Source organism: Pan troglodytes, chromosome 8 (assembly GCF_028858775.2).
Source record: "Pan troglodytes isolate AG18354 chromosome 8, NHGRI_mPanTro3-v2.0_pri, whole genome shotgun sequence".
Taxonomy (NCBI): Eukaryota; Metazoa; Chordata; class Mammalia; order Primates; family Hominidae; genus Pan; species Pan troglodytes.
Genome location: NC_072406.2, coordinates 50,251,652 through 50,278,638, shown reverse-complemented (window position 1 = coordinate 50,278,638; position 26,987 = coordinate 50,251,652). Strand labels below are relative to the sequence as shown.

Sequence of the window (26,987 nt, the reverse complement as noted above, 5' to 3'; positions counted from 1 at the left end):
CAATCAAAATCCTTGCTCCGCAGAGCTTTGTGTATTGATTATAAAATGTATATGGCATTTTCCCTCTCTTCTCTTTCTGAGCATTTTTATTCATGAGCATGGAGATAAAACAGAAAGCTGTGGTTGTCCAGAGTGAGGAGTTGGGGCCTGGAGACAATGAGAAAGACCTAAGTGTGGGAGCACCACCCTGCACAATGTTAACAATCAAGTGAGAGCACCCCTGAATGGTGGGTGAAATAGAATAAAATATCAAAAACTGAATAGAGTCAGGAGGCATCCATGCAGAGATGGAGAAGGACAGCCTAGCATGGGTTTTCAGCACCTGAGCAGGAAAAATATTCTGTGTAAAAGGGCAGCTTGGCACAAAATACCTGAGAAAGAATGGGGTGAAGACAGAGGGAAAGCAGCAGAGGTAACCTGATGAAGGATGCTGAAGTCCCAGAGGGAGTGAGTACTCGCCTAAGGGCAGGGACACAAGAGACTGGTCACACAGAATGGTACTGAACAAATAAGTGAGGATAGCAGGTCCTTGAATAATGCCATTTCATTATAACATGGATGAAAAACAAATCTCATCTGAGGTCTCTGTCTATGAGGAGTTTAAATGTTCTTGTTATGTCTGTATGGGGTTTCTTCAGGGACTCTTCTTTTTGTCCTACATCCCAAAGTTCTGTACATGAGATTAACTGATGTGTCTATGTGGTGCCAGTCTGACTAACAGTGGATGTGTGTGTGAGTGACCCTGCAATGTCATGATGTACATGACGTTGCTTACAAGTTTGATGTAGGACAATTAATCCTTTTCAAACACTTCTAATTTAGATTAAATCACTGACCAGCATTAACAAAGAAACTCCATAATAATAGGGTTCCCTCCTGGCACCCAAAACTGCCAGGAGAAGCTCCTGCCATCTGCAAACCTGAACTGCAATAAGCAGGTTGGAAAAGGATCAAGTGAACGAATGGAAAGTACTGTAAAATAAAAATCTGTGAGAACTATGATAATCACACAAATGCCGTTGTTGACAGTGATGCCATACAAAAGCACTCTGTGAGGCTGACATACTTGTGACTGTTTGTTTCTGAACTGCATAATGGTAATTGGTGCTCCTTACAATCTGCAATCTACTGACGTTGATTGCTTGATGGAACCCACCAGCACTACAACTGCCATCACTCGGTGGTTCGCCAGAAATTGAGCAAAAAATATCTTACTTATTTCTATTAACCTTTAAAAAATATATATAAAGCACACATTGATTTCAATGTTTATTGTTTGTTAGAAGTGTTTTGGGTCCTTACTTAGAAGTTCAGTGATGTTTCTGTGACCAGAAATACATCATAGGAATGTCACTCTTATTTATGTCAGTTAGCCTATGGTAAAAGTGGTTTTATTATACGTCTTTCACTTAAGCTCAGTTCCAAGACCTATTGACCACGTTAAGTAAGGACTTACTACATACTAAGCATGAAGGGAGACAGGTTACTGTCAGAGACAGGAGTTACAAATGCAATTGACCCTCGAATGACATGGTGTGAACTGCATGGGTGCTCTTGTTAGCAGATATTTTTCAAGAAATATAAAAAAATTTGGACGTCGGGCACGGTAGCTCACGCATGTAATCCCAGAACTTTGGGAGGCCGAGGCGGGCGGATCACGAGGTCAGGAGATCCAGACCATCCTGGCTAACACGGTGAAACCCCGTCTCTACTAAAAATACAAAAAAAAAAAAAAAAAAAAAAAATAGGTGGGCGTGGTGGCAGGCGCCTGTAGTCCCAGCTACTCGGGAGGCTGAGGCAGGAGAATGGCGTGAACCCAGGAGGCGGAGCTTGCAGTGAGCCGAGATCGTGCCACTGCACTCCAGCCTGGACGACAGAGCAAGACTCTGTCTCAAAAAAAAAAAAAAAAAAAAAAAAAAAAAAATTGGAAATTAATGGCAATTTGAAAAAAACTGTAGATGAACCAAATAACCTAGAAATAGCAAACAAAAATATTTATACAATTACTAGTCTATTTTATCATTGCTACCATGAAATATACAAAATCAATTATAAAAAGTGAAAATTTATCAAAATGTGTGCATACAAAGAACACGATGCCAGCTTCAGCTAAGAGAAATGTAAACAAGCATAAAAATGCAGCATTAAATTGTAACTGCGAAAAGTTAACTTTAGTATGTATTGTACTGCTATAGTAAGTTTATGCCCACCTGGTACTATTGCAGTGAGCTCAAGTGTTGGGCGTATCAGCTCAAAACACCATGTGATGCCAATCATCTCCACAGGAGCAATTCGTTTACCTAGAAAAATGTGTCATACAGTAAAAGGTGATTTCTCATGGTTCTTGCCTGTTTTCCATCATTTTTTTGTAATACCATGAACCTCAAAACATGTGAAGTGCCACTATTGATGCCATAAGTGCTCCAATGATGTAAAGTCATGACTTTTTTACATGGAAAAGCTGAACATTTCTCCAAAGAAAAAGCTTTGAAAAATATTAACAAGTCATAACCTATTAAACAGAATGAACCATGAATCCATACTGATACAAGTAAATGAATAACTTGAAGATTTGAAGAGAAAGAGATATTTACATAGTCACAAATGAACTCCCTACAAAATAGTAATTCATTAAAAAGTGAAAAAATAACATGACAGAGGAGATGTTCAGCAGATACCACCATTAGAAATAAAATCTAGCATCACCAGTAACAGACCAAATCAAAACTGTGGTCAAATGATAGGATGCAATAAGATCACAGGAGCATTTTGGTGATAGCCATGTTCAAAAAGTATGATATAAAACTAATTACAAGGAAACATTACAAAAACTCAATTGAAGAACATTCTGCATTACTAAACTTTATCTTCTAAAGATTCAACGTCATGAATATCAAGACTGAGAAACTGCTACAACTGAAAGTCTAAGAGATACAGAAGCTAAATATAACTGATGTCTCTGAATGGAATCTTTTGCAACAAGGAATATTATAGACAAGTAATAAAACTTACCAAGAATCTAAGAATTAAATCTTAGAATGTATTAATGTTAAATTTCTGTGAGATTATATTGTAGTCACGTAGAATGTCCTGACTTGTAGGAATACCCACTAAGGAAATCAGAAATCACGGTAGAGTGTCAGCAATTTACTCTCAAATGGTTCAGAGAAAGAAAGTTCTTTGTAGTAAAGCTTGAAACTTTTCTTTAATTTTAAGACTGTTTCCAAAAGCTAACCAAAAAATAAATAAGTAAGTAACATAAAAGGTGAAAAGTCTTAGGAAAACCTTATTTTTTCATGAGGAAAGATCCATATAAATCAGTACTTAAAATTACATAAATTTGATGGTATGGTGTCAATTGCATTACATGCAACCACTGACAATGACCACAGTACTAATATACCAAAATGATGTCAGTTGAAATCTAAATCTATCACTGTAATTGTAATAAAAATTACAGGATACAAAGCACTAATAACAACTTGGTAGTTTTGCTTGTTTAAACAGCTGCCTATTGAATCATTTGAGTATGTAAAACTCAATAATACAGGATTTTATTTGTAAGATCCACTAAAAAGTTTGTTAAAGAGGCTTAGAAACATGGTTTAAAATGCCATATAAATTTTCATCAGACGTATATGATATAAAAATATTATCCTTTTTAAGAAAAATTTTTATATGTTTTATGTTAAATTAAAAAATCATTAAAAGCTCAAGTAAGCATTCCAGTAATAAAATATTACAATTTTTTATATTATATAATTTTAAAAATAAAAGTTAGTACCTTTTTTTCTGATGCTTTACTAACTTCATCTTTTAGATTTAAATCATTAGTAGATCCTAGAGGAGCCAGTTTCAGAAAATATAGATTCTAGTTCAGCACCACCTGGAAAGAAAAATATTTATGTTCTTTACCTAAAAGATTTTATGTAAACTAAGTGGAAGTCAGGAAAAAAGAGTTGAGAACCTACTCTGTGTTAGTGAGAATAAAAAAATGTATATATAACTATGATACAAAATTGCTGTTAAATATAACTCACCCGTAGTTGTGCATTGAAATAATTATCATTATGATTATGTATCAGAGCCTCTGGCTTTCTCATTCTTTATTCACTTATTCAACAACCACGTGACAAACACTGGAATTACAGGATGAAGATGAGATAATCCACTCCTTGGCAGTGTTATACTATTATATAACCTGAAAAAACAAACAGGTAATTTTCACACAAAGTAATAGATATCATGACACATTTAAAATAGGGCACTACTGGAACACACAGATAGGACATCCAGGTTTTGGGTCAATATTGTAGACTTTTTGGTGGATAAGATATGCAGGTTGATATCAGAAGGACAACAAAAACATGTCAGATAGAAGGGAGGAGCAAATGCCAAGAGCTAGAGCTGAGGAAGATCACTGTGAAATTCTATGTAGTCTAGTTGGCTGGATGCTAGAGCAAAGAGGTGGAGTACTAGTAAGTGGTAAGAAAAAGCTGAATAATTTGACAACAACCAAATTGACTCGGGCATTCTTATTGTATTCCAAGAAATGTAGAATATTTCCTGAAGACAAAAGTCAACCAATGACAAAGTCAAAGACTGGAGATTTAAAATGTCACCAGTCACGAGACTGCTTATGAACTATGACTGTTTGGCTATGCATTACAAGATGAGTCTTGGGTCTGTTGGCCTTAAATCACTACCATAACCTTGAGAAGAGAATGATGCCTTTGTTTTCTCAAAACAACTGCAGTGTGTAGGCTAAAAGTTCCACAGGGATGGCAGAGAGTTAGAGCCAAAAACAGATATGCCGACTACTTGAGATTTTTCTAAATATATGGAACATGACAAATTAATGAGGCATAAATATACTCTTAATTATGAGTATGTGTTTATATCTTTCATTAAATATGTGTACAAAAATAATTAGCATACTATCTATTAAACAAACAATAGCCAACTGATGTACTTATCAATTAATCAAACTGTAAATAGCCATTTCCTATTTACCATTTATTTTAGAAACCAATTAATAAATCTGAATTGAATTAATAAATTTTGCAATGTACCTTTCTCCTGCTCTAGTGGTATTTTCTGCCACTCCTGCTGCATTTTAAATAAGTCAAATATTATCTATAATGTTTAATTTTAAGAAGAGAAACTATCCTGAAAATGATGTCTCACTTACAGAATTGTGCCCTTTAGTACTTTCAGAGACTATACCTAACATGAGAATTGCTTAAATAGAAAAACACAATCACATAAATAACCTAAAATTCTTACTTATTTTAGATTTAGATAATAGAGACTATACATGTGTAGTGCTGTTAAACCTGAGAAAAAATTACAAATAATATTGGTCTATGAGTTTTTCTCTCACTACTACAAAGGTTAGAGAATTTATTTCGTATTTTGCAATGAATGCATTTCTTTCTAATTCTTAGCAAAACTCTGTCCTTTATTAAAGTTCAGTTTTTTCACTTCAATAGGTTTTTCCTTAAATTAACTTTCCATTCTCCCCCTTCAGAAAATTTACATTTCAATGTATGTTCTATGTTATCAACTTTTCAGCACAGAACCTTAAATACACACACGAAGAAAGTGGTACTCACATAATGTCATGAGAAAATTGGACTGGCAAGAGAATAAGTAAAAATATCATGTGATCTACATTATGATTGATATTTCTTTATATAAACACATAGATTTCAGAAAATTTGATTGAAAAAAGGATAAATATAGGTAGAACCAGTTTTCAATGTTAGCTTGATTCATAACTTTCTAGAATTAGAAAGAAGGAAAGTATCACGTAGCTGCATAGTTGTAACTTTGATGTCTTTTCAGAAATTAGTATCAGTTTTAAGAATCATTTAATTATAGTTTTCTACTTAATTATGAAATGTGTGGGAGTATTTCAAGCTCCATTGCAAGTGTTTCCATCTGGAGTGTTCCTCTTTACATCTTTTGTATAATAGGTATTCTCTCCCCGTATGCCAACAAGGTCTGAAATTGTGTACTGCACATACTGGACATTTTATTACCAATGATAATATGATACTTAAAGCCTTCACCATTTTCGGACAAACATGTTTTCCCATATTTTGAGAGACTGTACTTCATAACACATCTGTGACTATAATGTTACAGACATGCCTGGTAAATTTAATAATGTGACAATACACATTACTAGAGAGGTCTTGTAAAGGAAATAACTCAATATCAGATAAAGGAAGGAGGCTTTACTGGAAGAATATTATATTACCTTTAATAAACACTATGAAAATGTACATTTTCACGTGACTTCAACTAAAAAACTACTAAGGTAATGCTATTATCTTTTCCCCAAAAGCTCTTGTTCTAAATATTTAATTCCTACATGTAATAGATTACATTACTTCTTTATAGCCTTTTTATGAATATTTTTAGATAACACAAAAATTTGATTAGGTAAATATCAAACACGTTTCTCAACAGATTGTCTAATTTTGTACTGAAGAAATATGAACTCTGTAGAGAATACTTTCTTTTAACAAATTTCAGTGACGCCATTTTTTACCCTCCTAACTCTCAAAAAATAAATGGTAGGAGAGATATACCTAATGCTAAATGCCGAGTTAGTGGGTGCAGCACACCAACATGGCACATGTATACGTATGTAACAAACCTGCACATTGTGCACATGTACCCTAAAACTTAAAGTATAATAATAACAAAATTTTAAAAAATAAATAAATGGTAGAAGGAGCTGCCTCTCTTGCAGTGCTGAAGTGGCCTCTCCCTGCATAAATTATCTTCCAGCCTTTGACTGACCTTTGAACACTTTACCCCACAAAGAACTGCTGAGGGTAACTTCCTTTGAGAAAGTGATACCAGGTCAGATGTGAATGCTCAGAGAGAAAAGGGACAAATCCAAAACATGAGGAAGAAGCTTCTGTATGAGGACATCCAGAAGCTTAGGGAAAGGGTCTTGGATATTGATGGCTCCACCTTTATTGTTATTATTATTATTGGCTGTGGAAAGAGTTGGGTAATTTTATGCATATTTTCAAGTATAAACTTTTCAATGTTACATGACTTTTTATAAGTCCCTTTCAATTTTGTTCTTTCTTTCCTATTAAATCCACACATTTTTCTCATATTTCTCTTAATCAAAATTCAGAATTATTATTTCCATTCAAGCGACCACATACAGTACCTGGTGCAAATTATGGAAGGCAAAAGGAGATAAAATTGTCTTCATGACATCAATCACTGTTCTATTCAGCAAGAAAAGGTTGTCATTGATGGCTTCGAGGTGTGTATAGCTTATGAGATATTAAACATTGCCAGAGTAAATACAAAAGGTTAATAAACTGCTAACCTAATTTTATGAATAACACTAAATCAAAAGTTATGTTAGCTCCTTATAGGGTAAAATATGTAAATACTACACTGACTATTTTTTTCTTTTTAAATAGAAGGTGAGAAAATTATACACGGGAGAAAAAATGTATCCACAATTTTTAGGAAATTAGCAAGGCTCTCGCATAAACAATAGTTTTTAAACGATGTCCCATAGAAATCTAAGGTACTACAGAGGACATAGCAGTATTAAGGGATAATGAAGTCACAGCTTCAGAGCCTCCATCCTTTCTTTAGCAAGTTAGCTCTACTTGTATCTGTTCTGTTTTATATAATATGGTTGCATCTAACTGTTTTTAAAAAAAGTTCTGTTCTTCAAAAAAATTTTAAGCTATGAAAATCACTGATTAAGTCAAACCCTCATTTTACAAAAGAGGCAACACAAACTCAGAGCACTTATGCCTCACCATAGGTCACAAAGCCAAGTAGCTCCAGGCCAGAAATGGGCTTTAGGTCTTCCGTCTGAGACTTGCATTTGATGCCAGTGATTTCCTCCATATTTAGGAGAAATGTATAGATTTTAAAATATAACTCAGAGAAAATGCATGCATATGGTAAAACTGTCTTGTAGCTCAATCATGTTTAGGTGCAACAGGTTAAAAAGTAGTTCTCCAGCTAAATTGTGAATCCTAAAATTATGAATACAAAGTAAGCAATAGAAATTAATATCATAACATCTGTGAGTGGTAGTCAATATAATCTATTTGTAAAGAACAAGTTTGTTAAACTCCAGAAAAAGGAACTCGAAGGAGAAAAATGTTATCAAGCCAGGTGATATTGAGAAAATTCTTTTTTAGAAAAACTATTAATTTTCTCCAAATAGGACTTGGCTTACCAAAATCAATTAATAAATGAATTATCCATGTTCTGGGTTATTTTTAGCAAAATTGAAGACACAAAACATATTTCTCTTTACCATCTAGCATACTTCTATCTAACCTCTTGTCATTAATTGGTACACACAAAGACAAACCTGAACTTAATTTCAAGGAAAACTTAAACCCATGCACAAATAATTGGTGAGCCTTCATTTCCCTGACTTCAAGTTTCCATGTGAGGACTCATGCTCTCTCCACTTTCTTCTTGGGAGGAGGGAAGATTTACCTAATGGGCAAATTTGGGCAAAGCACATTGAGTGTGCTTGTTTGGCTCTGAGTCTCTTTGCAAACATGTGTCTGCCCACAGTGACATGAGTTTGCATTGACTGTCATGTCTGCAGGAAGCTGCCTGCTCCTGTGGCCATGTCAAGCAATTCTTTCTTTCAATTGCAACTGTGTGTAAGAGCTTAGTCTGAGAAGAAATGTTCAGAAGCTCACTGTGGCTGCACATCTGAGCCATGTCTTCCCATTAGTTGTCATGAGTCAGCAATAAAGCGGGTATGTTGATGTCTATCAATCTAATTCCTATGTTCTGAACTCAGGGAAAGAAATAGGAGAATCATTTGCAGCCTACCTCACCACAGCCCCACAAAGATGGCTACATAATACTTGTAAAAATGTTTCCTACTTCCTTGACTTTGTAACTTTATATTCTTCAACACAACCCCCATGTTAACAATAGGAAGGGCTGGAAGAAACTGAAATCAGGCCCGGCGCGGTGGCTCACGCCTGTAATCCCGGCACTTTGGGAGGCCGAGGCAGGCAGATCACGAGGTCAGGAGATCGAGACCATCCTGGCTAACACAGTGAAACCCCGTCTCTACTATAAGTAAAAAAATTAGCTGTGCTTGGTGGCGGGTGCCTGTAGTCCCAGCTACTCGGGAGGCTGTGGCAGGAGAATGGCGTGAACCTGGGAGGCAGAGTTTGCAGTGAGCCGAGATTGCGCCACTGCACTCCAGCCTGAGTGACAGAGCAAGACTCTGCCTCAAAAAAAAAAAAAAAAAGAGAATGAAATATAGTGAAATCAATCACAATAGTAAAGCCCAACAAATACAATATTCACTATTTCAACAATACAACAATAACTTAGTGACAGGCTACTGTTACATTATACTTGATATTATAAGTTTAAAAATATTGCTGTATTGTCTTTTTGAGACCAATTTGATAAATATATATACATCACACACATACTTTTCCATAATTAATATATTTTCAAGTAACCATGTTTTTAAAGTAAAATGTAATACCATTCTCTATTTTAAGGAGTACTCAAGTTTTATGACAGTAATTATGCACTCCCATGTAGCATAATCAAATAAGTTTGCACATTCAAACCACTGCAATTCAAGATCAAAATATCAATAGTTTAATGTCTGAAGGCAATTATACTTGGTAGTTTGTGAGTATTAAATACGTGCACTGTGTCACAGAGAAAGAAACTGGGGAACACTTAATTGACCAAAGAGCTGATAGATTAAGCATAGATCCGCACATATATTTAAAGACCTTGTGGGGGAAAAATGAATAAAAGAAGAATTAGAAGAATTTGAGAAACTATCTGAAACAATTCTTAGGATAAAATGAGGAATTTGCATTCGGCTAATTAGATAAAAAAGTGGAGACAGGAGAAATTATATAGAGCCTAAAACTGTTGTAGTAAGTTTCTCAAACTCTGTATTTGCTTTATGAATGATTGCCATAACTATTATTATAGTTTGATTAGAGTTAAAATTCAGGGTAGACAGGCGCTTCCTTGGTGATGCAAACAGGACTATTTTGTTTGGGAAAAACTGCAACTCAACACTGTGGAAAAAGTGCAGTTCAACATTCTGATATGACACAATGTTCCACCATGTGACACAAAGTTCCACCATGTGGCACAACTTTCCACCATGTGACACAATGTTCCACCATGTAAAAAGTTACAGTCTTTGGAATACGGTTTTAGCTTGGACATATCTATATAACTACATTTAGAAAAGAAGTTGCTAAACTGAATGAACATTTGAGAAATAGAAAAGTTACTTAAATAAATTATTAGAAACTTTTTGAGTCAGTAATGCACCAGAAGTCCAAAACCAATCAATGTAGAAATGAGTCTTCGTATCTCAAACATCTAATAATACTATGAGAGGTGGCACAGATTATCTAAAATAATACAATTTTTGGAGGGAGCATTACAAACAAGAAGACATTTAGACATCCATCTCAAACATTTAAAAAACATGTACCAAGTGACTACTGGGTGCCATGAATTGTCTTAGATACACAGGTACTATATAACTTTCAAACCTAAAAAACAACTTTAAACCAGCTAAGTCTTATCTTTCCTTAATGTGGAATAAATCTTTACGATTTCATTTATTACAAAAACATTCTGTGTGCAAAAGGATCCAATGACTGATGTATTTTTGAAGCTAATTTTAATTTTTGAATTTTATAATTTTTTAAAGAACCAATCAAATTATAAAATTACTTCTCATATATAGAACAAAGCATCTCAGAATTCAAATAAAAAAACAAAGTAAAAGTTTGGAAAAAGTATACGTAGTTATCTATGATAGCTATAATAGTGTTAAGTGGTAAGGCTAAACTTCATGTGTTGGTGACAGGTGCAAGAACTGGCAAATGACATCAACATAGAGAACACTGGCTTTGACATCCAGCACAACTTCAATCACATGCAACAAAAATGATGTATTATAATCAGTTTCTTTATAGTTAAAAAAGCTGTATAAGATAGACCTTCAAATTAACAATATTCCCAAATATTACAACCTTGCAAATAAAGAAGATAAATAAATTCAGTATCAATGCTATTTTAACATATTTTATGTTAGATTTAGATATTTTAACATTTTACTTTCTAGAATTATAGCCAAAAATGTCTAAATGTCTTCTTGTTTGTAATGCTCCCTCCAAAAACCCACCTTTTGTATTATTTTAGATAATCTGTGCCACCTCTCAAAGTAGTATTAGATGTTTTCCTAGTAGAAATAATTAAATTTTAGCAACTCTAGTAGGCACCTTCTTTCTGTATCTCTAAGAATTTTGTAAACAATTACATAAAGAAGGTATGAAAACATGTCACTGAAGCTTCATAGAATTATTAAGTCAAACATGATTTGGCAAACCAACTGTGCACAAAGAAACCCTGCACTCCTTGGAAGTACTAATGAAGTTTAAAATGAACTGTCTTTCAACATATCCGGAAATACTAAAAATAAATAGCACTTTGCCCCCTAAAAACTAAGAGAAAATATTTTCTCAAAAATCTTTGCCTGCACTGCATTTGTATTTATACATGTTTTCATTATCTTGTAAAATAATACATGAGCTGATTATTCTGGAAAAAAACAGATAAGAAAATTCATATGTGCATCATGACTAACACTTCACAGTAGTATTTAACATTCTTCCTCTTTTTGTACACAGAAGTGCAGTTTTATGACCCTGAAGCACTTAGACCCTGACCATATCACTTTTTTCAGAAAAATAAAACTAAGCTATCAAAATAGTTAAAAACTCAGCTAGCTGGGATCATCGAATTTATGTATTAAAACAATCATTTAATGGTTCCCATTTGGCAGCAATGCTGTCTGAGAAAGCTTAGATTTGCTCCTCTAGAATTTTTTAGAATATGAAGCCAGGTAAAGAAAAAACATTTCATTTAACATAAGCATACACTATTTTTCTCTGCATTAAAGAGATTATGAAATCACCATCAAAACTATAAGCCAATGTGCATTGATTGAAATGGGTATTTTAGTGACAGTGATACACAGTGAAAACTATTTGCTACCTATTTATTTTAGTTCAAAAAAATTCTGGGTTTTAAATAATTTATTTATTTATTTATTTTTTTAACAGGGGCTATGTTGCCCAGGCTGGAGGGCATTGGCTATTCATAGCTGTGATTATGATACACTACAGCCTTGAAATCTTGGGCTCAAGTGACTCTTTTGCCTACTCAGCCTCCTAAGTAGCTAGGATGACTGCATATAGTTTTAAAATTTTTACCCCAGACAAAAAATGGAATCTCTCTCTCTCTCTCTCTCCATTTATATATATATATATATATATATATATATATATATATATATATATATAACCAATGCTTCAATTTATACATCTTGTCATTGCTGGCATCATTATGGGATCTCCAGAAATTGATTCTTACTATGAGTAAAATCACCTGGTTGGATTGAATGATGTCTGTTGCATCATCAGGGTAGATGGGAACCCTGTGCAGCTTTATGCAATTCTGGGTAGAAAGAAGATAATGGCTTATGTGTGGTTGTAGTTGCTATTAAAAGACTCAATATCATCGCCATATTAGTCATCGATAATTCAAGTGATAGACATACATAAGTGAACATCATTTTAAAAATTCAAAGAGTTAATTTAGCTATTTTCAAGCTATTGTAAAATTGCACAGCAATAATAGACACTTTACAAAAACTGAGGGAAAAAGTGATGTAGGTATAGTGGCAATTAAAGATCCAGTCTTGTGTTAAAAAAAAAAACAAGACTTTTAGCTTTAAAACAAAACAAAAATGAATCATTTAAGTGTTCCATGTTTATTTACTTCATAAATGTATTTATTTTAGATTACTTTAAATAATGAACATCTACATGTGATTAAGTGTTTGGATGTCAAACATTCACTTCTGATTAGGGGTGCAAAACTTGAGATGGTACAGGAAAACATTAGAAGTGTTATGAAGCACAGCCAAACTCAAACCAATCAGAAAATAAGCCAAAACATCTCAAAGTATATATTTAGTTACTAGGAAATAATATTCCCTTTCTAAAATGTAACTTAAATGCAGTTTTTAAAGCAATTCAAAATGTGTTATTTTAAGTTTATTGAATGAAGTTAACAAATGGGTATTTCATGAAAATGAGAGCTCCAGGGACTTTTAGAAAATTGTAAAATTTCTGTTTTCTTTCTTTGTTAACGCAGGTAATGCTGACCATTATTTAACACACTGTGAGTCAATTAACTCAGTATTTCACCTACTTAAAAACAAGAATTGCATCAGAAATCTGAAAAACAAAGGAAGAAAGATAATATAACTAACCGTGAACAAGTAATTCTTCACACTGTTATTTTATGTCTGTAGGCTTCAGGAAGAAATCACGAATTTTTCTTCTAAAATAGGTATTCTGTTGACACAGACTATTGGTAAGATTTTCAACATAAGGTGATGCTAGGACTGGCCTCCTAGCATGAGTTGTGAGTAAAGATCTGGTCTGTTGTTTCTCCAAAAGAAGTTTCTTACTGGTCTCTGCTTGTCTGTCATGAGTTCTGTGAAGATTGCAAAAGGAAAATGCTTAGTATTTTATTTTTTCCTACATAATTAGAAAAGGACTTGTATTTAAAAAGAAAACCCTTCTATAAGAATAAATAACATTTCCCATTAAGCCGTGCTTTAACAATGAAGATGTGTGAGAGCATGCCTAGTGTATGCAATTACAGGTTTTAAATTGTTCTTAAAAAGTACAAATATTTTTAGGAGGATTTCTAACAAAAAGTTTTTTTTGCCGCCATGACTATTTCACTATGTAGAAATATATCAAAACATCATGTTGTATTTCTTAAATATGTGCAATTAAAAAACTAAAACTAAAAAAGCTATAATATGTGTTTATTAAACCAGTTTAAAGATTTTTAAATATTATCCCTCAAAGATATTTTCAGGCATTTGATTTAACATTTCTTGTACATTTTCACTCATTATTTGGGATCAATTAAGCATTTGACACTGAGAAGTAATTCAGACAAACAACTCCTAGGGGAGACAAAGATAGCTGAGTGAGAGATCAAAAAGAACTAAAACAGCTTCAAAGACAATTAGCTACTAACATTGTGACCAAGGCATCGGAGGTGGGGCCTGTGCCTTCTGTCTTCCACACAAACCTTCAGGCTAACCAAGGTGTTATTTTTAACCGTTTTGTGAATTGTACATCCCTTAATCTCTGTATTATTAATTCCCCATTTCACAAGGATGCTTTTATAAAGAATGAAAAAAACTATACAGGGTGTTTTCTCAGGGTGCTGTCTAATGATAATACCTAAGACCACTATCAAAGAAAGTTAATTTACCAAGTGTCAGAAAGTGAAATGTAGTAGTAATTGTACATGACCATTTTGGTCTCAATTTTAATCCTCTAAACAATAGTTAAACTTATTAGTATTTCTATTTGGGGACATGCTGAAAAGCCATTTAATGACAATACTACTGTCAAATTAAATGCTTCAAAAATACTTAGCTGAAAGGCTAACAGATCAGGTTGACTAGTGTGAATCTGAAGGGGAAAAAAAGCCATACAAAACCAACAAATGGGGAAGAGACATAAACTCTCCTGGACAAACACTTTGAAGGTCAGTTCATTTACTAACATCATGTTTCCATAATTATATTATCTAGTTAACTTCCACTTCCCACTGATGTTGTGAACCTGTCTCACTAAAAATTAAACTTTTGAGGCAAATTAATGAGCTTAATTTACTTTCTATAATTATATTTTGACTGACTTGTTTAGTTCATTTGACAACAAATCCCTAAATTTTAATTCCTCTAAATAGAGGTGTTTATATTTTTCTAATTCTGTTTTATTAAAGTCTTCTACAGTTTTCATTTTGGAGAGTTCAGATTGCAGATCTTTAACTATCACCTCCATCTTATTTATTGAAACAAGATCATGCTCTCTTAAGTTCTATAGGTTTTCTTGAGTTTCTGCTTGTGTCTAAACAAATTAAAAGTACAGTAACAAACAATTTAATTGTACATTTAAAAATAACTAAAAGAATAAAATTAATTTGTTTGTAACACATTGGATAAAAGCTTGAGGTGACGAATACCCCGTTTACCCTAATGTGATTATTATGCATCTGATGCCTGTATTAAAATATCTCATGTAACCCATACATACATATATGGATATATATATACACACCCTACTGTGTACCCACAAAAATTAAAATTAAAAAGAAAACAAATCAAAAGGGTACATTTTAAGGTAATTATAAGCTGCATAATTATTGTATATTTGTTTCCTTATAAGTCAGTGATTCAGAAAGCAATTTTAAATATGTGAAAAAGAACCTGAAGCTTGAAATACTTATCAGCAATATTTATTAAATTGATAATAGCTAATAACTAGATAGAAGGATGAGTTCTGGTGTTCTGTGGCATTGTAGAGTGAATACAGTTAACTATAATTTATGATATGCTTCCAAAACCTAGAAGAGAGGATTGGAAATGTTCCCAACAGAAATAAATAATAAATGTTTGAGGTGTTGAATATATTAGTTATCTTGATTTGAGCATTACACATTGTATACATATATAGAGGAGATATCATTGTTACTCTATATCCCATAAACGTGTATGTACATGTCAACTAAAAATATGAAACAATTCATTTCATTAAAAAAATAATAACATGGGCCAAACTTAGTGACTTACTGCTAATGAACAGAATGTGGCCTGACCATCCTCACTCAAAACAGGAGAAGGGGGTACCAAGGGCAAGCAGTTTGAGATAGAGAGCCTTTTCTAAACTAATGTTGCAAATCTCATGGTATACCTCTTACCATATTCCATTTTTTCAAAGCAAGTTCCATTTATGTATGCCTAGAAGCTCCAATGTAGGTGATCTGGCTGCCTGCCACAGCCAACATTCTAGGCAATGGCCAGCATTAACAACAAGACATATAACTGAGCAAACCTTCAGATTACTGTAGTTTCCCAGTCTTTGAGCTGTCCCCAGGCAAGTTAAGAGGAACAGTGACAAGCTGTCCTGGCCGAGCTTTTCCCAAATGGCAGATTTATTAGTAAAACAAATGTTGTTGTTTTAACCCACTAAATTGTGGGCAATTGTTAGGAAACAATAAAAAGAAAATTTGATTTAAAAAATGACAATAGAAAACTTACACAGTAGAAATTAGTCACCTTTAAAGTACAATCTAATAGAGGTTGATATTAACTTATTCATGACAAACGATGCTAATGAGAAGCAGTAGAAAAGTAGCAGACAGACATAAGAGCTACTGAGGAGAAAGATTTCCTAAAATTCCTTTTAATTAAAAATTCTTATTACTAGTTAGGAAATCAGTAAGACAGGGAAGCAAAGAGGCAAGTTGTGAAGCGCAACAGCTGGAAAATTAAAAATATTTGGTTTAACAATCAAAATCAGATGTTATCTGATTTCATAGAAGTAAAATCTTCAGAAAGCTAAGCAGTATTGAGTATTTATTAATAAATCTGGCATTCACTATTCATTTTCCTTTCCTCAATGAGAAAATAAAGAGAACATGAATCATTTTTAATCATCTCAGAAGTAAAATAAATGTAGTGGGTTTTGAATGTTAATAAATTAAATACAATTTCTCCTTCACTGTACTTCAAGTTTGTCTATATGAAGAAGTTAACCATTTAATCTTTATGTTGTACCACAATGCTTCTTCATATCATACAACAAAATTAGCTTTGATATTTTGATATTCAAACAACTAATTTCACTATTATTTGTCTCTTATAAATTGCCTAAACATAACCTGATTTTTTAGTGCTGCACTTCTGAAACTTTTTCTTTGAATAGCATAAAATATTTATTCCAAAAAATATATATGAAGCTATAAAATATAGCTGTGCATCTTGACCTATTTAAGCAGAGGGAAGTAATTACAGAGAATGGTGATTTCTGGGAATGCAGGAACTGTACCAAGAAAAGATCATCCCAGGTGTTATACACAAGAATCAGGTGCCAGGTCAAAAGAGGATCTACCTGTGAACTGCAAGATGACGAATTAGCTCCATTTCCAATAAGAAAAGCTTACAGTCTGGACTGACTCTTCTCCTCCCAGGATGGCTAACATCTACAGATGACTGTACAAATTACAATGAGTTAATAGAACCTAATGCATGAAATAGTAGACTGTCAGATGATGTGACCAAGATTTGATAGAAATGGGACTCAAGAGAGAGGCAGTCAATGAGAGACTAAAGGTTTGAATAGAGAAACAAAGGAATGGACTCTTGTCTTTGTAAGCTTGACTTCCCATCAAGTCATGGAGTCAGCAGTGCATAAGCTGGCCATGGGCTCTTTCAAGAAACAAAAAGTAAAGATGTTTCTCTATACTGAACTTTTATCATGTATGATAATATATAACTGGTAATATGCAACATGATTGAAAAAGAGTTCTCATATAAGTTGATTTGGTACTGGCATAAGAATAGAGAGATCAATATTTTAGAATTTAGAATCCAAAAACAGACCTGCACATGTATGGTCAATTGATTTTCAGCAAGGATAACAAAATGACTACATGGGAAAAGAATAGTATTTTCAACCAATGGTTCTGGGACAAATGGATATCCATATGCAAAAGAAAAAAGTTGGAGTCCCACCAAATACTGTATTTAAAAATTATCTCAAAATAAAATAGCTAAATTTAAGAGCTAAAACTATAAGTTTCTTCAAAGAAAAGACAGGAATAAATCTTTGTGACTACATTTGGCAGTGGCTTCTTAGATATAACAACTCAAAATATGGATTAACATTAGAATTTAAAACTGCTATGCTTGAAAGTAAAGTAAAAAGGCAAGCACTGAGTAGGAGAAAATATTTGATAACTGTATTTCTGATAGAAAATTTATATTTAGGATATATAAAGAACACTTACCATTCAGAAAGAAAAAAAAATGGCCCAATTAGAAAATGGGCAAAGGATGGAAAGAGACATTTCTCCAAAGAAGATATACACATGGCTAAGATGCACATGTTTTAATTAAAACATCCTTAAAATTATTAGTCATTAGGGAATGCAAATAAAACCACAGAGGGGTGCCACTTCCCACCACTAGGATGGAATCTTTCCTGGTAAAAATGTGGAGAAATTAGAACCCTCATACTGCTAATGAAAAATGGTATAGCTGCTTTGGAAAATGTACTGGCATTTCCTCCAAAAGTTAAACATAGACTACGATATGACTCAGCAATTCCACTCATAAGTATACACCCAAGAGACATGAAAACATATGCAAACACAAAAACTTATACCTAAAAGTTCATAGCAGCATTATTAATATTAGCCCAAAATGGAAACAACCTAAAGATCTATCAACTGATGAGCGGGTAAATAAAATGTTTGATGTATCTAGACAATGAAATATACTCAGCAGTAAGAAGAAATTAAGTGCTGATACTTGCTGCAACAGAGGACCTTGAAAATGTTATGCTATAGCATCTGCATGTGAGATGGGTTTCCACACTGATGGGTCTTGACTCTATCCAATTTGCCATGGATGAAGCTGGAAACCATCATTCTCAGCAAACTATTGCAAGGACAAAAAACCAAACACCGCATGTTCTCACTCATAGGTGGGAACTGAACAATGAGAACACTTGGATACACAGGAAGGGGAACATCACACACCGGGGCCTGTTGTGGGGTGGGGGGAGGGGGGAGGGATAGCATTAGGAGATATACCTAATGTAAATGACGAGTTAATGGGTGCAGCACACCAACATGGCACATGTATACATAGGTAACAAACCTGCATGTTGTGCACATGTACCCTAGAACTTAAAGTAAAATTATATATATATATATATATATATATATAAACAAAAAGAAAATGTTATGCTAAGTGAAAGAATCCAGTCACAAAAGGCCACGTACTGTGATTTGAACAAGATAAAGCTTCCAGAACAGACAAATATATACAAACACAGTAGATCGGTGGTTCCCTAGAACTGAGCAAGGAATGGGAAACTGGTAGGTGACAAAGAATGCAGAAATTTTTTAGACTGATAAAAATATTCTAGAATAGATTGTGGTGACGATTGTATAATTCTGTGAAAATATTAAAAGCTACTGCAAAGAGTGAATTGCATGGCATGTTAATTATATCTCACTAAAATTGTTACCGAGAAAATCAATTTGATACTAGTGACTTGAAGTCATCATAGGATGGCGTACTGCTTGCTTTTGTATCATTGGCCAGTGTTCAAGACATGGAATGAGCAGTATGCCCGCCTTATAGAAAAAGAACGTATTAAAAATGTATTCTTTCCATTAGAATCAAGCCCAAAAAAATTTTTTAAAAAATCTCTTTCACTGCTCAAAGCACTGACAGATTTTTACTTCCCCAAAGTATGTGGGTAGTTCTTTTGGTCCTCAAACTAGTTAAAAAGTACTTCATGTGTTAGCTTATTCATCTAAATATCCATTTCAAGTAGACTGGTTTTAAAATCTCCATGGAAATTAAGCTTTCCATTTTAACATTCCTTTAACTTTTCTGTAATTTCTAAAAGCTTCTTATATCTGCAGGAATGTACACAATGACTAAGTCAAAATGTTTCAGACTAATATTTAATAATTTCTTAAACAAACATGTTCTAACCTACAAAGAAACAAGTCAATAAATTATGACCCTCTCTCATTGGTTTTGACGTAACATAGTTTGAAAACATTCTAACAAAATTTAACTTTATGTAAGTAATATGAAGAAAAATGTACAGCATATATGACAGATAAAGGATTGATATTATAACCATATATATAGTTTTTATAAATAAACTATTAATATTTATTTTAGTATTTCATTGGGGGAGAAGTAATCATGGTTTTTGAACCATGATTACTTTTGCATCAACCTAATATGTTAATATAAAACACTAGCCTATTATTAAATATGAATTTTCACTCAGAGATCAGCATCAAAGGGGAAAAGCATATTTATATATGAATATTTGCAAAAGACACAATACATTTTTTATACCTTTTGACCACAGCCTGTAGAAGAAAAGAACACACACACATAAATTATCACAAAGATTATTCAAAGTAGAAAAATAGAAAGAAAACATTCTGAGTTGAGGAGGGAAAAGGAAACAGGCAGTTTTAGAAGAAAAGAAATGAAAAGAGAGATCATGTGAAGACTTAATGACTGTTGTAGGAAGAGATCTAAAGATCTTTGCTAGCACAGTGCTAACAAAGTGAAAGGCATCCAAAACCATGCAGAGAAAGATAATGAGAGAAAAATATTAATTGGAATCAGAGAACAAATTAAAGTTCTCAGCAAATAGAAAAGCAGCCGTCTTGGGGGCTTCAAAGGCACTGAGGAAAGTTCTATTTTTAATCTGAGTGGCAGAAACACAATTACTCATTTACTCTTTTTTAGGTCATACATATTTTTTATTATAACATATATATGTATATACATATAATATATGTGTATATATACACGTGTGTGTGTGTATCAAAAACAACAGAAGTTTACTGATATATATATGTAGCTCACATATGCATGGGAGATACCAGTAGAAAATAAGTAAATATCCATAATATATTTTAAAACTAAAAAAAATCAAAGAGACTAAAAGAAACGTTAATCAAGATAATTTTTGATGATGTTTAAAAATAACAAAGACATATTTTTAGATATTAAAGAATAGCAGATATGCATACTACCAAGAAGAAGATTACCAAATACAAACAAAAATATCTTCAGAAATAAAAATTCAAAGTAGATAATGAAGAGAGCAGTAGACATTATATGCCAAAGGCATTGTCATTATTGTTTTCAAAATCATTAAAGAATAAGTGTGATATTTAGGTATTCAAAAAAAGTTTCAGTTTGTGCTGTGACTCTGAAAAAACATTAAAATAGAATAATTTGTTTAATTATCAAAATGCAGATATAGGTCAAACTTGTATCTCAGTTTTAATAAATATATTGAAATTATAGTTAATAAATATTTTTAAAGTTCTAAAATATTGAAATATTACCCAGTTATTTCTTTTCCTAATTCATTTTTTCTTTATTTCTTGATCCAAATTATCCTCCAGAGATTGCATTAAGTCAATACATGTGTTTAATTTCTCTTTTCTATCTTCAGTCTTTTAAAGAAATTTAATTATTATTAAAAATCTAGAGATACTCTTCTTTCCTAAAAATATTATTTCTCTTGAGTTCATGAGTTATATATGTGTAAAGCCGTTTTATAACATGCAGTTTATACACTTTATTCCAATAATGACAGATTGAAACATAACTTTTTAAAAAACAACCCAAAATGATTTATACTTTCATTAGTATCATTTGTGGAATTTAAACTTCCAAAATTTATTTGGTAAAAAAGTTTTTATGCATAAAATACTAAATGCTAACAATAAGTGAAAAAATAATTAGTTATATTTACATTTTGGTTTCCAAAGATGCCCTCAAAGCATTGTCATCAATAGTTCACAATATTCCAGGTTTGTTCATTCAGATCTAAGTAAGATAATTTTTTGAAAGCTCTCATTTGTTCCCCATAACATTTCTGATTCTCACCTAACTTCAGGATAAGGTAACTACGCTCATTCTCTGTAAGCATTCTTTTATAGTTTTTTTTTTCTTTTTCTTTTTCTATTAACCATTTATCTTTAGATAAAGTGTATGTGTTTTCTATGTTTCTCATTCTCAATATTCTCAACTTATAATGGGTTTATCAAGATGTAATGCCACTGTAAACTGAGGAGACCCAGTACCGTGGGTTGAAAATCCCTATTCTAAAATCTGAAGCTTCAAAATTTGAAACTTTTAAAATGCAGACATAATTTTTCTCAATAGTCAGAACAAATATGAGTATTGACTAGAACAATTGTCCTCTATTAGAGTGGTTTCTGTTTTATATTTATTGATTAAGATATATTTCAAATAAAACTTTATTATGTCAATGTCTGAAAAAATAAATTATCAGTATAATATATTTAATTGTAACAACTGGTAAGATAGAATATTTTCAATTTATACAATAACAGGTAGCATGTATGTCAGATATTATCCCCTGCTTAGGCAAATTTATAGTAAGACATGATTATGTCTCATGAAAAAATAAAGCAATGTACAATTGAAAGTTAAATTGTTCTGCACCAACTAGAAAACACATCCTGAAGCATAAGGTCAATGAGAGTCAGAACAGTCAGAGAAAGCTTTATGAAAATGGAAAATGTGTCCACCAAGTCTGAATGAATGAGGATAGATGAACAAAAACTGAAAATGGAGGAACAGCATGAGGAAGGCAGAGAGATATGGAAATCGGCCCAATTAACTAAATATAAAATCCAGTGGCAGAGAAATAAAAACATAGGCCCACACAATAACTTGTAAGTGAATGCTTACAGCAGCATTATTCATAATGGCCACAAGTAGAAGCAACCTAAACATCTATCAACTGATGAATGAATAGCTGCTGTAGCCATGCAATAGAATATTATTTGACAATAAATAGAAATGAAGTACTGATATGTACTACAAAATAGATGAAACTTAAAATCACTATGCTAAGTAAAAGAAACCACTCATTAAACACCACAAATTGTATGACTCCATTTCTATGAAATGTTCAGAACAGGCAAATCTATAAAGACAAAAACTAGATGATGGTTGCCTAGGACTGGGGAAGGTGAAGAAACATGGAGGTGGGCGGTGGTGATGACTAAGAGATGTGAAGTTTCTCTTTAGGGTGATGAAAATGTTCTGAAAATGACTGTGGTGATGGTTATACAACTTTGTGAATATATTAAGAGACACTGAGTTGTACAATTTAAATGTGTGAACTATATGATATGTGAATTTTATCCCAATAAAGTTCCTTTTTAAACATCCAATGGCAGTATCAAGATAATTTCCTTTATTTTCTATTTTGAATGTGCATACTATACATGATCTAAAAGTTTATGTTTATACAATATAATTAAAAACAAAAAATAGAAGAATTGCCTAGCTATTCAAATACTGTGTATATTAACCTAAACATCTGCATTTTGGAGAACAGTATAATGTCCTTGGCATCCACTCACAAAAGTGGAGCTAAGAAATAAGATAATTTTCTGGAATATTCCATTATACATTCTTCTCTGATTAAATATGGCTTGCCTCGCCATGGTAACATAAATCACTGAAAAACACTGTTTATCTGAAGAATAGTCTCCCAACTTGTGGGCTAAACAATGTATAATTCTTAATCTTCTTAAGGGTAAATATTATGAGAAAAAATATGTAATTATAAGAAAAACATTACAGAATGACAGCCACAGTTTTAAAAATAAGCACATTTTAAAGATAATAAAATTGTAACAAAACTAATTATAATGACATATAAAAGAAGTCTTCCCATGGAAGTTAGTATCATAAAACAATTTATATCATTTAACCAGCTATAGATTCACTGTTGGCATGTTACATTTAATACATACTTGACTTTTGATTTGAAATCATTTCTTCATTAAATCCTGTATCTCATCTTTGAGATTAATGTGATAATGTGATGTAACCTCTAGTGAAGCCTCAGACACACACTGTTTATTGAGATCAGCCAAGTTTTTTTGAAGTTGTCTCACAATGACCTGACAAGACATGTTTATTATTGATTTTGTAAATCATCTTATCAAATTAACAATATTTACTTTCAAAAATATCCCCAAATATATTGATTCAGCTTATTTTCTTCATTTGTACACATTGCTGCTTATTACTGAATCCACTTAAGGAGACAAGAAGATGTTATCTTCCTGCCAAACTGGTAGTCTCTTACTAGACACCAGATTCATCCCACTAGTCATTTGTCCCCTAATGAATCTGTAATGCTTCACAACCTACTGAAGTCTCAAAAAAAAAAAAAAAAAAATGTGGGAAGGACTAGTGGTGGTAAATTCTACACAGTGGAATGCTTTCTCCTTCTTCTGTATTAGAAGCACAAATCAACATCAAAGTTCCTCACATATTCAATCACATGCTGAAATTTTTCCAATAGATTTCTATCTCAGAATAAAAGTATTTTTATTTCAAAGGCTTTAGAGGCCTTAGGTAACCTGGTCTCTGCATCCCTCCTGACCTCAGCTGCTGTGTTTCTCTTCTCTACTCACTTCTTTTGTACTATACATGAACCCTGCCACCCCTCATGAATTGTAAAATGGGGACCCAATGCAAAGCTAATAAATCACAGAGAGCTACATGATCTTTCTCTGGGACATGATAATCTTTGAGCCTTCAAATAGAAATTATGAGCAAATTATTTGTAACAATATTCAAAATAAATTATAAATACCAGTGGGGTGATTAAATCAAATTTGATATTGCTAAAATTCACTACATTTGTCCTAAGGTATTATTTAATAAAACACAGATGCCTTTAAAAATTGAGGTTATAACAATACATAATTTGAGATTCAAATATGTTCAGATTTAAGTCAAATTGACATAAATGAAAATAAAATTCTATCAACTAAAATACATAAAAAGCTACTGAAAAAAAGTATTATTACAAGACGCAGAAATGTATACTTCAAAATATACTTCAAATACACTTCAGTTCCTCTGGAAAATTTAGAATTAACTGTCAAAGTAAATTGCTAAATTGAATCTTAATTTCAAAATACTAATTGCTGATACGGGCATTCCCATTCATCTGCTTCATTGTGGTCATAAAATGTGGCCACAAAGAGACATTAAAACCTTTATTTCAACAGTAAAAGCCAATGTCATTAATGTTAATCTATTAAAAATCTTAAACTCTTAAAATTTCATCAGTGACACAATGTCTTTACTCAAAGTAAAACGTCTCTCAGCTTTAACTTTCATTTGGTGGAAATGAGGCATGTTTCTAAGCTGATATAGTAAGTGCATTTATCATCTATTTATACATATATATATATATATATTCAACTAGATTCAGCATTTAGCCAAGGCCAAATATGACTTTAAACTTTCTTTCAGGAAGTTTGACAAGTATTTATATTTTTTGATACTTACTTCTGTTTCTGCTTTCTCTTTTTCATATTGATATATACGGTTTTTTAAATGGTTATTGTAATTAAATATCTCCTCATTTTTCTCTTTTAGGAGATGATGTTGCATTTTCCTCTCAAGAAAATGAATATCAATTGTTATCTTGCTTTTGTTGTCAGCTTTCTTATGTGCATGAACTAATTGCTGTCGAAGCCACATATTTTTGCTTTGTAGTTGAAATAATTTCTGATCTAGAGACTCCTGCTGTTCAGTGTGTTTGTTCACATTATCTTGTTCGTTTTGATACATGTGTTCAGCTTCCTTCATTTGACACTGTGTTTCACATTGGTCTCTTTGTGCATGTTCTGAAACCAATGTATTTTCTCTTAGAGCATCTCCTGCATAATTGAGATTAATTTTTAGGCTTTTGGATTTCCTTTGAGCTTCAGAAAGTGGTTGATGGAGCACCTCATTGTTACATATCGTACTACTCACATCAACATTCATTTTTCTTTGCAAACAAGCATCTCCTGCAATGTGGAAAGCAAGTTCTTGACTTTTTCTTGATGTCACAATTTGATCATGGTCTTGTAGAGCAGAAGCCAGTCTAGGATGGTGTGATTCAATTTCTGTCTCTAGTATTTCTTTGTCTTGTTTTTCCTTCAATTTAGAAGTGAGCATTGTGTTCTCAGCTATCAGAACTTTAAGCTGCCCACTATATTGAGATGCCCTTTTAGTTAATGATTCCTCTTTCAGTTTTAGGGTCATCCGAAGTTCAGCATTCTTTTCTTTTAAAATCTTAATGTCCTCAAAGTATTTATTTTCCTTTTCCTGGTATTGGTGTTTCAGTGTGGCTATTTCCAGTTTTAGCATGGCAATTTCCTTTTTCAACATGCAATTTTCATGTAAGAGATCATTTTCATTTTCATGAGTGTGAGAAACCTAAATAAAACAAAATAAACTTTTAGCTAGCACTCAATAAAATGGCATATCATGGTTCCTCTGAAACTAAAGAATAACTTGTACATTTATACAATGAAAGGGTTTTTATAAGTAGGTATCAGTTGAAGAACCACTGAATCAAAACTTTAAACGCTATAGAGCATAAATTCCCCAAAGTTCAAACATTTATTTGAAGACAACGAATTCATGAAAGTACAAAAGAAATGACTAGAGAGTTTTTAAGAACCTCGGAATTGAAAAAAAAAACTTTCCCTGAATTACAACGAGCTCAAAAGCATAAAATAAAAGATAAATCAATTTGACTACATACGAAAATTGGGTTTACACTCTGATGTCTAACATATACTAAGAATCTTAGTGCTGCATATATTTAGACAGATAAAATTTCCCAGAGCTCTTTCAGTTCCTTTTTCCTGATAATATTCTCTAGATATTCTATCTTTTTAAAAAAATATAGTTAATTTTAAGAATTATATTTATGAATGTTTGGTAAGTTGAGACATTGTAACAAGCACTTTTAGTTATCACAATTCTGAAAGGAAAAGATTAAAAATATAAACAAGTTGTAGGATTTTCTCCCAGTCTTCTGAGTCTACATCCAGGACTTCACCAAATCTCAGTTCATTCTACTGGGTAAATATGTAAATATAAAAGAAGTCTTCTATTTCAAAACAAAAGAAAGAAGATAAAATCTAGAGAGCCCTACATAGAAAACCATGAGCTTATTTACTATGGCAGTAACTTTTGCTTCCTCTTGATAATGTTTGAGTCAGTATTAAATGTTAACTAGGAAAAACACTAAACTATGTTGCTAGGAACAAACTACTTACCAATAAATTATCACTAACTATATGGTAGGGATTATCATTGTTTTCAAAAGCTCTTTGTACTGAAATAAGATACTACTTGGATGTCATAACTTATAATAAATAACTGTAGCTACAAATGT

The 26,987-nt window shown here is 32.5% G+C and overlaps 1 protein-coding gene across 1 annotated transcript in view; it reads right to left on the bottom strand.

Moving 5' to 3' along the window:
* The window catches only part of ANKRD30A (ankyrin repeat domain 30A), a 212,921-nt gene that overhangs the window by 21,907 nt on the left and 164,027 nt on the right, over positions 1-26,987 (bottom strand). The window contains exons 76-82 of the mRNA XM_024346307.3: positions 25,100-26,017; positions 23,545-23,694; positions 13,370-13,596; positions 4,041-4,201; positions 3,785-3,886; positions 3,013-3,110; positions 2,211-2,300 (exon numbers count right to left, since the gene is read on the bottom strand). Coding sequence (XP_024202075.3) covers positions 23,563-23,694; positions 25,100-26,017 — 1,050 coding nt within the window. The 3' untranslated portion in view covers positions 2,211-2,300; positions 3,013-3,110; positions 3,785-3,886; ... (1 more) ...; positions 13,370-13,596; positions 23,545-23,562. The remainder of the gene's footprint in view (positions 1-2,210; positions 2,301-3,012; positions 3,111-3,784; positions 3,887-4,040; positions 4,202-13,369; positions 13,597-23,544; positions 23,695-25,099; positions 26,018-26,987) is intronic.